The sequence below is a fragment of the Chenopodium quinoa genome, unplaced genomic scaffold (genome assembly GCF_001683475.1).
Source record: "Chenopodium quinoa cultivar QQ74 unplaced genomic scaffold, ASM168347v1, whole genome shotgun sequence".
Lineage (NCBI taxonomy): Eukaryota > Viridiplantae > Streptophyta > Magnoliopsida > Caryophyllales > Amaranthaceae > Chenopodium > Chenopodium quinoa.
In genome coordinates, this window is record NW_018745651.1 from 175,887 (window position 1) to 190,528 (window position 14,642).

Genomic DNA, 14,642 nt, shown 5'->3' on the forward strand with positions numbered 1-14,642 from the left:
CGTATGAAGACTCAGCCCATTTATTTATGAGACGGATCTAACCCATTAATAACTGTGGCGGGTCATGGGTCATGGCTTTTAATAGGATCCAAGGCGTCCAACCCATTGAATTGCTCTATTGAAGCGCATTCAACGTTCTGCATTGAAGCGCAGTTGCCGTTCTCTATTGAAGCGCAGTTGCCGTTCCCCGTTGAATCTAGTTCTTGTATCCCCCACTGAAGCAGCTTCTGAGGTAAGTTGTTTGTATTTGTTATCATCATATCAAATATCCCTAAAATTATGAGATAATTGAATCAAATATCCCTAAAATTATGAGATAATTGAATCAAATTTGGTTGCTAATGTATTGCACAACACTTTAATGTTAGGATTCAACTATGAAATCAGAGCTCTTTTCCCTGGGCCCAGGGCTGCCGCCCCTCCTGCCCTTCCTCAGGGATGGGCCTGGTTCACGTTCACATAATGTCATCATTGCCTATGAACAAAGCTGTTTTGAGCTTCTTTCTGGTACCCTGCACTTCAGGCAGTATGCCTGAGCCAGTATAAGTAGCAGCAACCTCCTTACCCTTGCTGCTGGTTCGCTTACGAGAAAGCTGAGACCATGTAGGAGCTATTTCCTCCAAGCTAACTGATTCAAAAGGTAGCTTCTTTTCATTTCCTGAAAGGCCAAGCAAATGATGTTCTGCCTCTGTTTGTTCAGAAGCAAGTCTGTATTCTTCAAGCTGAGCAAGTTCAGCAAATGCAGCATCATCAAGTGTGTTAAGGTCTTGACTCAAAATCAGCAGTTGGCTCAGATTCAATAACCAAAGGCTGCTTGCCATGTGCCTTTGTTTCCAGATCCAGCTCATGTTGAAGCCTCTTCAATTTTTCAGTTGGTGTTAGTCCTTGCTGCTGTGTAGAACTGCCAGATGATGAGCCTTCAACAGGTGGCTGTATAGGCTCATTTTGAATCTCGATTTCCTTCAGAGTCCATATAAGAACAGCGTTCCTTGATAGTTTATTGGTAAGCCCTACTTTGATGAAGAATGGCTTTGTTGAAATTATGTTCGAGATTTGTTCAAAGGCAGTAAGATTTTCCTGCATCACAAAGAGTATCCGTATAAGTAAATGGAGTGGTATACATTGGTTTTAATTCGTGAGTTAATGTATAGGTCAAATCTTGTAAACCTAATCATTCATAAACAGACTAATATCACGAGTCTATGTATTGAAGAGCCTAAATAGAAGTAAGACACACTTAAGTATAAAGAAAGAAACATGCATACTTCACAGCATTTGTACTCAACAAATACTTACAGTATTTTTGATGTTATAGATTTCAGTTGCTGATTTTCTAAAAAGTCTTTCTGTATCATCATTGAAGGCAGTGAATGCCATTGTGCCAGTACCATCAGTTGCATCAAACTTGAATGTCACTCTGGTAAACATGGTTAATACTAAGTTGTTAGCAAGCTAAATATTATAATTAGTATATGTATAAGCTGTCTGAAAGTACCTATGAGCAGAAATGCTATCTCCTTTTTTGCAAATGCTGCAAGGAAAAGGAGTACCCACACGAAGATTGGTACGTTTGCTACAACCATAGCAACCAACATAAGCATTAACTCTGTCCAGATCAGGTTCTTGAACTGTCGCTTTGATCCAAACGGTTTCTTCTTGCAAGACATGCTTAGCCTGCAGTTACGTTACAGTTTATGTAAAATTAGCAAAGATATACTATGAATTTGAAAATGTATATGCTTCTGAAAGGAATGTCAAAGGATATGACCTTCTTGCTCCTAAGGTCTGCTATAGAGACAATTGTTTTCTCAGGACTTGGATATCTGATGTTTAAAACTCTTGCTTGCCCATCCTGTAAGACCTGTGGATATAACTTCACCCTGCAACATAGATCGGGCAAGAGATAAGTAACTTCTGGAAATTTAACCAATGCTATTTGGTAATATATTGTATAAACTAATAACCATTCACGAAGTATGTCTGCCCTATCTCCTTCTGGTTCATGTATGATCCGAGTGGACATAGTAGTAGTCAGAGTAAAGCCTACATGAAGATCATAATTAGTACTGCATGGTATACTATATATTATGCACAAGTTTGATATTTTAAATTACCTCTAGCAGTCAAAGCCTTAAGTGCAGTGAATCCCACAACATTGAACTTCTCAGCCCAGTTACTCATAGCATTACAATCATTGGCAGTAAGGTCATTCCATGTTGAGACTGTAATGGATTGGTCTTGGCTATTTTACAAAGGAAATGTAAAGACAAATATTACTGAATTGTCCTTGTATAAGCAAGTAAGTTCGAATTGTATTAATTGATTTAGGAAATTCACCTTGGGTCAGTACGTAATAACAACTTCACGCACAGGACTTTCACGACCACGTGAATTCTGAATCAATCGTGCTTGCTCCTCTACAAAGAGCACTACTACAACATCTATAGAATTAAGAGAAAATGTTACATTGAGTATATTTTAATCAAAAAACAAATTAGTTGGGAATTATCAGAAGGAAAAAATAGAAGTATACCATATCTACTATCTGGATCAGCTGCTCTTGGAATGGTTTGCCAAAGGCTGGTATTTAGGCAGAATAGGACCAATTTCTGGATTCAACCGCTGCAAGATTGTTTGTTGTCCAATAGTCATCTGATTAGGAAGTTCCTCTGGATTGAACTTGTATTGGCTTTCTGTAACTGAGATGGGTGCTTTAGAAAATTCATATTTTCCAGTATAGTCTTTGCTTTGAGTAGTAAGTTCATCAAGATATACTGGTTCAAGCTTCATAGTGTAGGTTTTTAAGTAATTTGTAATTCTGAGATTTGCACAGAAGCAAGGAATAAGTTCATAGCGGAAACAAGGCATAAGTTACAATAAGTGTGGAATCTAGATTAAATGGAAAACTAAACATGGTTATGTAAATCATAGTGATAAATGAGGTTACCGTTATAATCAGGTTACAAATATATATTGTGATAGTAACAGCTTTAAACTTGGGGTTGATGTACTATATTGTCTGTATTATGCAAAATTCAAGTACCAGAGTAGCATGCGCATGCAAATTTGTACGGAATATCGTATGCTTGCATAGAGATAACAAAGCTGTAAATGGCTACTTTAAATAGGCAAAGTTGTTCCTAAACCTGGGCTACAGTCATTCCTAAAGCTGCTATCTACAAGAAACTATGCAGGTCATGCATAAAAGAGTATTTCACAAAGCCATAAATTGATTTCAAGAGAAGATCACAGGGTGTATAGCATATTTAAGCATTTTATGAGTAAAGCATATACGAAACTAGTTTAGATCCCGTGCCATGCATGGTAATTTTTAAAAATTAATATCAATCTTTCAATATAATTAGTTATTTTACAAAAATAAAAAAAAGATCTAAAAAAAAAGTTAATTAATATACACACTACTTTGATGTGATTGAGTCGTGGTTTTGGATGTGAAAAAAATGGAGGTGGAGCTCCGTCAACAAGACATCAATAAATAGTCGTTTACACCATTTAGAACTGATCCACCTTAGCTCATTTAAAAAATAATATTGCACGAATATCAGGGCAAGTATTTACATGAATGTCATTTAAGTAAACACAATTTGGTTACTCAAAATGAGTAACCTGGCATTCCGAGAAAAAATACTCTGTAAAAGAAGAAATTGCAGTGTGCGTGATGTAAAAAAAAAAAAAAAAAAAGTTCCACATTATTTATTTATTTTATTTTTTTGGAGGCAAGAGTTTTCCACATGCCTTTCTATGTAACATATTACGGTCTTACGGATATTAACCTAGTGAATGATCTTGTCCCTATACCATTCAGTAGTTTGGTTTTTACGGAGTGTCCCTTTACCATTCGGTAGTGACTTTTTTTTTAAAAGAACGTAGAGCACTCACTTTGATATAATGGCACTTCGAGAACCAGAAAGAACAGAGGTAGAAATAAAAACGTCATTGTAGACATCACTTTGATATGTACTCCCTCATACTACTTCGAAAGTTTATTACTACGAAAAGAAAAGAGGAATAGGAGCAGGAGATAGTGTAGAAAATGAAACCGAAATGGCATGCGAAATCAAAAAGCATGCCAGCCTTTATATATATGTTTATGATTATGTTTATGTTCCAAGCTAATTCCCATCACCTGCACAATATTCTCCAGGGCCGCAAACAGAGAAATACAAAGAAAGAATAAGAGATTATTAATAAAATGCGATGCTTGCATTGCTGCTCTAGACCCATATATACAGATAAATTAGAAGTATTAAAAAGCATCAATATATAACCGGCCTCCTCAATTGTTTCTGAAAAGCCACCATCTTTTCTTCTTTTTCATCTCCCAGGGCGGCGGCAACTCTGCATAATGTATTCAACACCTTAATTAGCTAGTTTCTCAATGTTTTTCAAATCAGTTCAATTCCAAGCAAGCCCGAGTATAAAGGAATAGGTGCAGACAATTTTAAGATGCTCAACAATTAACTCCCATAACAAATCCCAATCTCAGGTAATGAAGTCTTAACCCGTGGGGTGTCATACATAAAAGGTGCCAACATATCACCATCCATTTGGTAAAGGTGCTACACAACTGCTACTGGGATTCATCACAGCCATGCAGGCTTTATAAAGCATATATCAAGATCCGTGGGGGATTACGGAAGGAATATTGGTTTTGACCCTATAAAAAGTCTTGTCGTTACAACTATAAGAGCATAGCTGCCTTGCAAACTCTCCTGTTTAGCCTTATTTTGCTCACTAATACAGTCATTAATCTGTCCCTTGTAACCCAACACTCACATAATGACAATAATGGACCTTCACTTCACAATTGGAGGATATAAAACACAAAGGAATTTGTAGATGATTCTAAGAAAGAGAGTTCACCTTGATCTTTAGTCTCATAAACAACCAAGAGATATTGAATGGACACTCCAATTCATTGCATTTCCTCGTCTACATAAAACAAATTACTGTAAAATAGTGTGTTTCTTATCATCCAACTACCACTCTTCCATTAAATTTGATTTGATGTCTCAAATCCCCTCCCATCCTCTCCACAACCCCACTGCCAATCCCTCCCCACCCCCACAACCAACCCACAATATTTACGAATAACGTGGGTTAAACAACAACTATAAATTTCGTAGACTAAAGTGCTCTCACACCCACTTTTCTATAGTACACAGACGTCAGCAGCAGCAACAATGCAAGGCCATGATGCACACTAAACAATGATTAGTAAAGGGTAATGAAGAGCTGAATTTACCTCCTTGCGGATAGATTGAATTGTAGTGCACTTCTGCCCAAAAGCTCAGAAAGATGACTGCATCCCAAACAAAAAACAACCCAGAAAAAAAAGATAAACAAGATATATCATGAGCAGAAACTGAGCAATATAATGAATATAAGGTTATAAACAAGATTTCCTAAAGATAATTATTAATTGTAACAGTTTCAAAAGGTAGGACAAAAACAACACACTAAACAACATCAGCAAGCAGATGGAGTCAAGATAATTTTTATCTTTTTTTAACTGGAAACCCATTAGTTTGAAAAAATTTAGAAAATAAAATTGTTAAAAATTCTGTAACATCAGTTTAGGAATAAAAATCGAATACCCATTGAGAACTTCCTTATTCAAAAAATTTCAACAATCCAATAGTACTAATTAGTAACAGAGCCACAGCCCAAAAGATCTGACACCCAATAAAAATAATGTGAATTAATAAGGTATATACACAATGAGCACATAAAGAGAAGGGAAAAAAAAAAAAGGTAATGCAGAGAATAATCACCACCTTTTATATACACTCGAGTGCACATAGAGGTAGGTGCACCCAATGGTGGTTTTGTTTGCTCATTTGATATTTATTTAGCTCATTTTAAAATATAAAAATGAGCAAAAAATCGTAAATGAGTAGAAAATACCCTTGACTTCTGAATACATAGAGGTATGTAAATTTTTTTAGAGAACAATAAGATGATGTTAGCATGTACTCAATACACCCCCAACAGCTCACCTCGCTTTGACTTCTGAACCTTTGGAATAATCTCCATATAACAGGTGTCCTTGAAAGAAGTAATGAGGAATATCTTAACACCATACTGCAAGAATAGACTCCAATATATCAGTAAGGAAAAATATTCCAGTACCACAAAAATGGGTCAAGTAGACAGTTCAACAAAACATATGCATGGACATGATATTTTATAATTTTAGTGGATGTGAATACTTCATCATTCAACAGCAGAGCCTCATTCCAGAGCTATACAGGCTAACTGGCACCAAAAGAAAAGTTCAAAAATAAGACTGGCGTAAATCTAACCTGTGATCCATGATATAAGGAAGTAGTGAACTAAATTTCTCTAAAGTTGTGATGTGTCAGCAGCAAGGAGGTGTCATGGTGACAACAGAAAAGTTCCTAAAGTAACTTTTTTAATCTATAGACCACACTCAGAATTATAACCGACAATCTGCAAGACCTGTTTTCTAAATTGGAACAGGCTAGCATGTGCATGATTTTGAGTAAGGATTCAATTTTAACAATAATAAAAATACAGCACTACTACTATGTATATACAAAATTTTGATTCAACAACTTTGAGAACTCGATGAAACCAAGATTAAAAAAATGGGTCTCCAACTTCTAAAACAAGTACCATGTTGCTCATTTGGAGAATCCAACATTTTTGAAAAAAAAATTGAAAGGGTAGAGAAGTACCGAGTCAGCAGCTGCCTGCAAGGTGACATGATCTCCCCATTCACCACTCCTATTTTCATATATTTAAAATAAAATAAGTAAGGCAAATATAACATAAATAATTTCCCAATTTCAGATATACAGACTACCCTCGAACAATCTTTTGTCAAACAAAATGAATAAAAAAATAAAAAGGATTGAAAACAGCCAACATAAGGGGAAAAACAACTTAGCGAAACAGAACCCAATAGTAAGGAACCTGAATAAAATGAATCAAGTTTGTGAAAGAGATGATAATAAAAGCGTTTTTTGAAAATAAGGTATAGCACACTACTAATATAAGGAAAACCGTAAACCTTGGTGGACCACCATATCCCAAAAGAGTGAAAAAAATCCCTATAAGCACATGACCGGAATCCTTCTGACATTTTACAAAAATCATAAAATAGTTCTTCAAACAGCACTAAGGATTTGAAAAAGAAGTTAAGCAAACTGTACTTTGACATCTTGTTTAAGTATTCACCATACTCCATGGGCACATATCCCTCGTAAACCTCTGAATCTGACTTGAGCTGAAATATCCAACAGTTGAGCAAATAAGAAATTACACTACCAAAGTACCAATGGAACGGTAAAACCAGCCAGATAGGAAAGCTCAAGTAAAACGATTCATATTTCAATTTCTCAGGAAACCCACCTGAGTGACAACCTGTTGCCTCACAAACTTGTGGTGCTCTGGGGTGCGATAGAATTGATCTGACAAAGCACGAAACTGAAAAGGTGCATTAAAGGTTGAAATGATTATCAGTTGTTAGTGATGCGACGGTAACATAGTCAAAGTCTAGAGTGTAGTGATGATTCTGATGAAACTTGCAGGCAGTACTTCCTAAACTACCAATGTGAGCATATGCAGATTTGAATTTAAAGTTTTATTCTAAATATTAGCAGGTTTTGACCATACTGAATTTAAGATATATACATTAAAATGATAACAGTTACGGAATCAAATAAAAATATTTGACAATTAAAAAAAAACACAGCAAAGTTATTGAAATTTTCAGCTGGGGCAGGACCTAACAAGAGCTGAATAAGTATCAAGGCCAAACAACTGACCTGGCAATTGCCATCCCCCTGGACCTTGCGCTCAACCAAATCATACAACTGCAATCTGATCAAAAGTGCCTCTGTTATCAAAGCCATAACAGTGACAATTGGATTGTAATTACTGACAAGAACCACCAATAATAGGCAACATAACAAATTATATTCCTCCAAAGTGGCACCGTACAGCCACTGTAAAAACAGTCCCAGCACCAAGTACTATATTACATAAATTATGTGAAAAAACTCTAAAGGCAACAAAAAACAAAAGATGAATTGCAGTACACTTTGATAAACCCCCTCCCCCCCCCCCCCCCCAAACAACCAAAAAAAAATAACGAAGAAAGAAAACGAAAAACTCTACAGATATATCCATACCTATCTAGTAGTCTTTGATGATCTGAAGTTGCTTCATCCATTGAAGGTATTTCCCCATTAATTCGAGGGACATGCTGCATAGGCAAAAATATTCTTCACTTGAATGGTTCCCTTATATAGCTTGACCAAGGATATACAAGCCCATAAGAATACTTGATCATAATATTGACTTCCACTAACTAAATATAGCAGGAGACCATGAAAACACCACTGATTTAATAGAAAAGGAAAAAGTTTCAAACAATCACATTACTCCAATGCCGCCAAAGAGGCCCGTGCTGCTTTGGATACAATATGGGAGATCAGCAGTATGCAGCCTCCCCCCCCCCCCCCCCCCCCCCCCCACCTACTAGGCTACTACTACAACAAAAAAAAACTTAATAATTATAGACTATGAATAAGTTCACAGGAGAAGAAAAGAAAAAAAATAAAAGACCCCAAACCAAACCAAACCAAACAGATGCAATTTTCTTATAGTGACTAGATAAGCTCCAGGCTTACAGCAGAAAACACAATTCTCCATGGACTTAAATGATACCAATAAAAATATTATTCAAACAGACAAAGAAAAAAGCACGACTCACTCTACGTCAACAACAGCTACAAGATTCAAGGCAGTGTCATTACTGATTTATAGGACAAAAACACAAATAACTCCTATTCGCTACTCCAGAGAAGAATGTGGATGGAAAAATAATGTAGACAGAAGGTGCAAACCTCAGAACAAGAAGATAATCAACTATGGGACATATGAACACAGGTGAGCAAGAAATATGTGAAAGAATTCTAGACCCAAGGATTACTTACTGGCACAGGGATCATTTGATTTAACCTCTTCCCCAGTTCTCCATCAAGTGCAGACTCGTCTGCAAATTCCAGAGAATACGAATAATCTTCACCATCATTGGACCTTTCTCCTGGGCTGGAACATGAACTTGAGTGTCCTGTATCATCTGCCTCCTGGGTATTCTCAAGAACTGCAATTTGAGATTTTTTTTTTTTTTTTTTTGTGAAAAGCACAATAAGAATATGCACATGATAATGGAAGAAGAACAAGGAGAAGAGTCACTCTATAATCAATTATAAATACCAGGACAGTAATTGGCAGAAGATGGTATAAGCCAGTCTGATGAAACATTGGATGAATGAAACTGCTGCTGTTCTGCATGCGAAGATTGAGCTGCATTATCAACTTCTAATCGTGAGAATTCTTCTTGTAGACTATGCGCAAGTATAGCATCACTTTCTACATAGTTACAGTGGGAATTACACGCTGTATCATAATTGTACTCTCTCATATATTGTTGATGATAACTGCTCCCATCTTCTGTATTATAATCCCCACCATATGTACTATTGAACAGAGGTCCAAAATCAAGAAGATTCAAACCCCACCGGATGACATCTTGATCTTGCTCATCAGTAGTCATCTTTGTATGTTAGATCAACCAAAAACCTGCATAAGTAGTCAATGATAGCAGAGGTCATACTCCATCAAATTTGCACACACACAAATACTATGAAGGATAAGTTAGGCATGAATTTCAGAAATTTCAGAAATTTCAGAAATTCCCTATCTAATGTTTCCTTAAGCGACATATAACTCAAACAGGCCCAATATAAGTTTCACAAAGTTAAATTATAATTGCAAATTAGGGATAACTTAACCATCACAAAAGCCATGAGAGCATGCAAAGTAAGAAATTGCAGGCAAAAATATATTTCTAGGAAATCCACAACAAGCATGCGTCTATCATTAGAACATAGAAAAAATCAACATTTTTGGGAAGTTATAAAAGAACCTAAATACAAGAAAAATACATGGATTCAATTGCATTCTTCACAAATCCTTTGCTTATTGGAGTTATCTTCACATGTTCCCATTACTTTCCCCTTCTAACATGCAGCTACAGAACTTATCAAATTTAAATGGCATATCAACTAATTATTTATTACAAAATAATAGTCACTTATGTAATTTATTTTTTGCCCTTTTGGTATGTGTCAAACTGTCCCAATCCCAAACAAATTTGGGTCCACTATAATTCAACCAAAATAGTTGTGTCTTTTACTAGGCCGAATACACAGTGGATAATGAGGAGCACCTAATTTTTCAGGAGAATATTTAAGCCACAAGCAAACCTTTCATATCCATAATCTGAGAATTAAAAAGCACAATCATAACTATAGAATATAGAGACACAAAAAATTCACGAAGTAGCATCTTATGATATGGCATATGGCCATGCAACACATGAATTTAAACCAAGGAGTCAACAATGGCTTTCTTACAAGACCACCATTGTAATGTTTAGATCTTGACCAATGATTTGAGTAATCTTCACCATTAAATTCTTCCTACTTCAGATAAATAAGTAAACTCATAAATTTCATTTTAAAGATAAATTTAAGTTATCAAAAAATAGACAAAGTGATCAAGTTTGACATCTTTTGGATGAACGCTTAATCCCTGCTTCTTGGCAATTACTATTACTCAGTATAATATTTAGTAATTACCAAACACGGAACAAGTATTACTATTTAGTGAATACACTTGTGTATACTTGTATGTTTTTTGTTTTTGGTAATTGCCAAACACTATTCTTCCCCAAAAATTATGATTGTCTAAATCACAATAAAAAAATAAAAAATAAAAAGCCCCCTCTCTCCCTCATTCCTCTCTTTCTCTTTTGACAGATAAAACACCAATGAAGGAAACGATGATACATCAAATTGACTCTCATATATTTCACTCTCCATCCAAATGAACTATGCAAGAAATCACAACTCAACGAAGGACTTTGATCAATTACAAGCTACCCCACCCCCCTCTATCTACTCCCATTGATGCACATTTTTTATAATCTAGTTTCCAAAATTGTACAGCTTAACTTAAACATATATGGTGTTTCAACAATGATAATAAAAACTTTGGTGATTAAACATGATGAACACTCAAGAATTTCCCGAACAGATCAGTGACCAGAATTAAAAACATAAAGAAAACCATTATAACTTCAATAAATGAAGAATGGTGATTTAACTGAAATAGAGGGGGTAGAGGGAGGAATCTAGAACTCTAGAAAACATACAGTATGTAGTATCTAAGACAAAATCCTTCTTCAACACTTAAGTATTAAACCTTGCCAAAACCAAATCCTCAGCAGAATAAACCGGGAAGTCTATTTTTTCCCACATTACAGCGTCCTGATTACATTCCTTCCCTATCTCAACCATTTTAAATCTCCAGCAACAGCTACTTATCCCATAGGGGTTAAAAATTCACCTTTTCCTTTGAACCGCCCTATGAAGCAACAGCTTCAATCAAAGATAAAAACTTTATAGTTTACCAACCACAATCGAAGTGAGATCACACCTAACATTCTCATAGTACATGACATTTTACTTCTCTTAGGAATAGAAATCAGAAAGGCGTAACCAAATATTATTATCCACCATAGTGATCAAACTTAATAACCTAATCCGTAAACCTTACATATGACGTTATCATCTGCCACAGCGATCAAACTTCATATGCTACTTCTAAAACCTTGCATATGTAGCAAAAATTTTCACAGGAAGAACTTATCGAATACAAACGATATGCTTCATAATATAAAACTACGCATTCAATTAATAAAAATTACCAATTCAACTATTAGGCTCGCCGATTAGGTCCACAAGTACAATATATAATCACACCAATAGCCGCTTCTACTTTTCACATTTAAAATTCAACAAAAATAAAACAAAGATTGCATTATGAATCAATTAAATTATGAAACAATTACAAGTAGCGAGTAAATAACTATATATAATTCCATGCGGCAGCAATCAAACAGCATCAAAATAAAAGTACGGACGAAATTGATCAGAATTTAATCAAGCTGACATAAATCACTCAAAATAATAATCAAAAACGATTAAACAAATCAAAATAAATCATCAGTTCAAAATTAACCAAAAACCTAATTAAAAATCAATCACGTCGAATACAAAAATATTCGAAAACGATGATAAAATCAACAGAAAAAAGAAAATAAAATGGATTAAAAAAACCTAAAATAATCAACAAACATGAAAATCAAGAGATAAGAATGATGAATAAAATACCAAAAAATCGGCGATCGGAGACGATAATCGGCGAAAGAGATCTGGTAAATCGACGGCAGAAAAAGAGAGAGAAAGAGAGGAGAGAGAAAATGGGCTTAAATTGTGGGTTAAAAAAACGAACATAGGATGAGAAATTTTATGGGCGGTGAATAAAATGAATGGTACTTTACGTATTAATGTGGGTTATGAAACTTGCGGAAGGTTTGGGCCTATGGATTCGGAGATCATGTGAAAAGCTGACTTTTTTTTGGGCTTCTATTTCGTATACGTATCATTTTTTTTTTTTTGAATGGATCGTATACGTATCATTGTTTTAATGTATTATTATTTCTTCTTTTTTTTGACAAAATTATTATTTCTTCTTGGTTAAGCTACAAAAAGGCAATTTGATTTTAACCTCTCCTAAATTCAATTTATTGGTACTACTTTTTGGTTTTTTTTTGCTGATTAAGGTAGGTGATGTGTGCTTTCATTAAAAAGAATTTTCTTTTTGGGTTTTAGTGCATAACATCCAACTGGGCAATTGAATTATTTGGCTTTCTGTTTATGAATTTCTTGAATTCCAAATAATCACCCTGTAAAATAAAATAAACCTTATTGAATTGATATCTCTTGGATTGAAAGGATAATGGACTTCTTGCCCTAAAGTGCTTCCCGTGGAGTTTTATTAGATGAAATAATTAAGTGAAAACTAAACATTAAATTCTATAGGAATAATTAACGTAACACGGGACATTAGAACCATTCAAAATATTTTGAGCTGGCTAGTTATAAACTCGATGCTTATTCACAAATGAGATTGTTAAATTATTTTATAATGAAATACCCCGTATAATCGTTATGGGCCTTGGAAAACCAATATAGGAGTAGGTGAGTAGCACAATATATTATACATACTCATACTACGCATTATAAGTTCAGATAAGAAAATATTTAAATGAGAAAACTGTTTTCGTCCTTGAATCCTTAGATCTGAACAAGTGTCATGGTGGTGTAACTCATGTAAGGAAATAAAGAACAACAAAGCAAAGAACAAAAGATTCAATCATGATCAAGTGTATTCTCATATTTGTAATTTAGCACATGCATAAACTGATATACTCTGCAACTATGCAAGCTAAGGTCCATTGACTGGCACAGTGAAAAAATGGTGTGAAGTGGGACATACATATCACATATACAAATTCAACCATTATTTCAGTGAAACATAAAAGCCCTTTTGATGGCATAAACAAGCACTCAATTAAATTCCAGTGGTATGGTCACTCTGTTATGGGCTAATGGAAAAAAATATATATACTGCATGTATGTTGAGGCAGTGAAAATGACTTTGATTAAATTTTCATACCCTTTTTTTGGCTAAGTTATAAATGAGAAAATGGTTCTTTTTCTGACTTGTATGTATTCCCTTATGGAATTCATTCATAGTCTTTTTCATAGCACTCTTTTTGTGCTTGATTAATGATGGCTTTAAATTTGGTCTATTTCTACCCACTACTATAACGGTATTACCTCATGTCCTCATGTACTGTAGTCAATGTGATATTTACAAGATTCACACTCAATTATTTGAATCACATGCTTTGTTCATCAATTCTTTTAAAATGGAATAATGGATGGATGAATGGATGTCTTTAGTTCCAAATTCCATCGAGCTGTGAATTTTATGAGTATCATGAATATCATATATGGCTTCTAACTCGCTTGTTATTCTAGCTTTAATTTTGTTCCAATTGTAATTACTTGCACCCAAAAAGTAACACAATCACGCTTATTTCTGCGTCGATATTAATTTTTAACATAATTTCATACTACTGCGTATAAATATTTAATTAGATGTAGAATTTATTTGCAGAACACGTACTTTTCGTAGATTTATATTTTTTTTCAATGAGATTCATTTCTTGAAAGTGTCGGAAAAGTATTAAGCAACTTCAATGTTAGACTTTGCAAGATGTTATCATTCCGGTGTTTAAGACAAGCAAGTGACATTCACATATGTGATAAACCTAGTTATTGATTTAATTTGTCTTTAGTCTCTAGACTATAGTTTTTGACACCTTCACTACAAATTTTTTTTCCTATTAATTTTAAGTTTTTAAGCACGCCAATTATCTAGCTAAAGAAGTTGGTATAACTAATTCTTCCACGAGGAGCGAGTATTGAATATTTGAGTAGCCGCAGCAACCCCATTACTCGTAAACCCAATTGTGATTAACAGCTAATTGACAATAAATTTACTCCACAATTGATCTAATGTTTGAGCTCAGAATTGGTGGACAGATGATAGTGGACTCTTCAATAATTTATAGTCGTAGTAATATCTTGAGCAATTTCCAAATCTTGTCT

The 14,642-nt window shown here is 34.7% G+C and overlaps 2 protein-coding genes across 4 annotated transcripts; both read right to left on the reverse strand.

The window, feature by feature from the left end:
• Nucleotides 1-742: 742 nt before the first annotated feature.
• LOC110717104 (replication protein A 70 kDa DNA-binding subunit B-like) lies at nt 743-3,960 on the reverse strand. Its single transcript, XM_021895751.1, has 8 exons — nt 2,534-3,960; nt 2,338-2,441; nt 2,115-2,242; nt 1,965-2,043; nt 1,769-1,880; nt 1,496-1,674; nt 1,297-1,417; nt 743-1,077 (listed from the first exon to the last, which is right to left on the reverse strand). Exons 3-8 carry the CDS (start codon nt 2,179-2,181, stop codon nt 760-762), a joined length of 876 nt encoding a protein of 291 aa, XP_021751443.1. The 5' UTR covers nt 2,182-2,242; nt 2,338-2,441; nt 2,534-3,960; the 3' UTR covers nt 743-759.
• Nucleotides 3,961-4,055: 95 nt separating this feature from the next.
• On the reverse strand, nt 4,056-12,779 carry LOC110717103 (OTU domain-containing protein 5-like). Of its 3 annotated transcripts, none has more exons than XR_002510669.1 (12): nt 12,294-12,779; nt 9,271-9,636; nt 8,988-9,157; nt 8,181-8,254; nt 7,815-7,869; nt 7,399-7,473; nt 7,200-7,273; nt 6,723-6,771; nt 6,021-6,105; nt 5,267-5,323; nt 4,885-4,953; nt 4,056-4,359 (listed from the first exon to the last, which is right to left on the reverse strand). XR_002510669.1 is itself a non-coding variant. In XM_021895750.1 (12 exons), exons 2-12 carry the CDS (start codon nt 9,608-9,610, stop codon nt 4,298-4,300), a joined length of 951 nt encoding a protein of 316 aa, XP_021751442.1. In that variant the 5' UTR covers nt 9,611-9,636; nt 12,294-12,770; the 3' UTR covers nt 4,056-4,297. The 3 variants fall into 3 exon arrangements, 2 of the variants coding, with proteins under 2 accessions (XP_021751442.1, XP_021751441.1); XM_021895750.1 differs by lacking the exon at nt 4,885-4,953 and having other exon boundaries at nt 9,271-9,360; nt 9,451-9,636; nt 12,294-12,770; XM_021895749.1 differs by lacking the exon at nt 4,885-4,953 and having other exon boundaries at nt 12,294-12,769.
• Nucleotides 12,780-14,642: the final 1,863 nt, after the last annotated feature.